At 58.0% G+C, this 2017-nt stretch overlaps 1 protein-coding gene across 1 annotated transcript in view; it reads left to right on the forward strand.

Annotated features, from left to right (window-relative positions):
• The window catches only part of COMP (cartilage oligomeric matrix protein), an 18417-nt gene that overhangs the window by 13320 nt on the left and 3080 nt on the right, over positions 1-2017 (forward strand). Inside the window, exons 11-15 of the mRNA XM_014587279.2 lie at positions 753-871; positions 1146-1198; positions 1303-1484; positions 1571-1749; positions 1880-1928. Of these exons, the coding sequence (XP_014442765.1) occupies positions 753-871; positions 1146-1198; positions 1303-1484; positions 1571-1749; positions 1880-1928 (582 nt within the window). The remainder of the gene's footprint in view (positions 1-752; positions 872-1145; positions 1199-1302; positions 1485-1570; positions 1750-1879; positions 1929-2017) is intronic.

Raw genomic sequence — 2017 nt, forward strand, 5'->3', positions numbered from 1 at the left:
CGAGTCCGGGACTTGAACCGCGGTCGACTACGTGGGAGTCCAGCGACATAGCCATTACGCTAACTGCTTGTCCCTTTTCTTTCTTTTTTTAAAGAGATTTTTGCTATAGAGTGAATGTGCTCGCCGAGAGAGACAGAGAGAGAAAGAGAGAAATCACTCCCCAAGGAGGATAGCAACACTGCAGTCCCTTTTCCTCCCTTGTCTTCTCAGGATCTGGGGTACACATGCACTCGGTATGAGTTTTAAGCCACTGGGTCCAGGACTCGAATTGCAGTCGGCCAAGTGGGAGTCCAGTGCCTTACCCACTATGCCATCGCCCCCCTGCCCAGGTCCATTCTATGCCCCTATAAGGCTTGGACTCTGTTTCAGAATAGCCTCCGTTTTTTTTTTTTTTTTTTTTTGGAGAGGTTTTTGCTATAAGAGGTTTTTGCTATAGGGTGTGTGCGCTCACCAGACAGACAGAGACAGACAGAAAGCGAGAAATCACCCCACGGGGGGATGGCCACGCCGCAATCCCTTCTCCTCCATTCTCCTCTCGGGATCTCAGGCATACATGCACACGCACCCCCGTGAGTTTAAGCCACCGGGTCCGGGACTCGAACCGTGGTCGACTACATGGGAGTTCAGCGACATTGCCATTATGCTACCTGCTGGTCCCTAGAATGGCCTCAGTTCTGGCCCTTGACCCGAAGGAGTCATCCTGGCCCTCCCCTAATCTTAGGGTGCTGTTTTGTCCCTCTTGATTCTCACAGGAATCCGAAACCCAGTGGACAACTGTCCCAGGGTGCCCAACTCAGACCAGAAAGACAGTGACGGTGACGGTGTAGGGGATGCCTGTGACAACTGCCCTCATAAGAGCAACGCAGACCAGGTGAGGCCAGGCCAGATCCCTGGTGGGTCAGATCATTGTGGGACCCGGATGTAGGGGCAGGGAAGGGGGCCAGCTGGTTTACCAAGACCAAAGCCCGGCTTAGAGCACTCCTCTCTGCCACAGGATAGACTGCCCAGTTGGGGTGCCTGGGGTGGGTAGGGGGCTCCTCAGAGTCAGAAGGATCTGTGCATGGAGTTTGGGGTGAAGGGAGGCTTCTAAGTTCCATGGCTCTGATTGGGGATTCTTGCACCCTACCCTTACTATCCCCACCCAGAGGGATGTGGACCACGACTTTGTAGGAGATGCATGCGACAGCGACCAAGACCAGTAAGGGGGTTCCCCTGGGGGCTGGGGCGGAAGTGTCAAGGAACACCTGATTTAATGCTTATTCTGGGATGTCATTGCCTCCCTGACTCACCTTCCCACTATAGGGACGGGGACGGCCACCAGGACTCGAGGGACAACTGCCCCACAGTGCCAAACAGTGCCCAGCAGGACTCAGACCGTGATGGCCAGGGTGACGACTGTGATGACGATGATGACAATGACGGAGTCCGGGACAATCGAGATAACTGCCGCCTGGTCCCCAACCCAGGCCAGGAGGACACAGACAGTAGGAGGGGGCGTGGCCTGCGGTGGGGCGGGGCCCATGTGCGCTCGCTGGGGTGGGCGTGGCCTGACCTGAGGCTGCTCTCTCAGGGGATGGCGTGGGCGACGCGTGCCAGGGTGACTTTGATGCGGACAAGGTGGTGGACAAGATCGATGTGTGTCCGGAGAACGCCGAGGTCACCCTCACCGACTTCCGGGCCTACCAGACTGTCGTGCTGGACCCCGAAGGGGATGCACAGATTGACCCCAACTGGGTGGTGCTCAACCAGGTGGGGTTGGGGCCCAGGTGAGGGCTGGGGGAAGCAAGCCCAGGGTCCCCAAAGTGGGGTCTCAGCTCGGGACGGGGAGTTTAAGGCCTTCACGGTCAGCCTGAGGCCCTCCTTCCTTTGGCCCTATCAGGGGATGGAAATTGTGCAGACGATGAACAGCGACCCCGGCCTGGCTGTGGGTGAGACGCTGGGAGAGGCGCGCTCAGGGGGCGGGGCCATATAAAGGGCGTGACTGACTGGGGCGGGGCCAGAGCAGCCTGGGATCAGG

Source organism: Tupaia chinensis, unplaced genomic scaffold (assembly GCF_000334495.1).
Source record: "Tupaia chinensis unplaced genomic scaffold, TupChi_1.0 Scaffold000201_1, whole genome shotgun sequence".
NCBI classification, from domain to species: domain Eukaryota; kingdom Metazoa; phylum Chordata; class Mammalia; order Scandentia; family Tupaiidae; genus Tupaia; species Tupaia belangeri.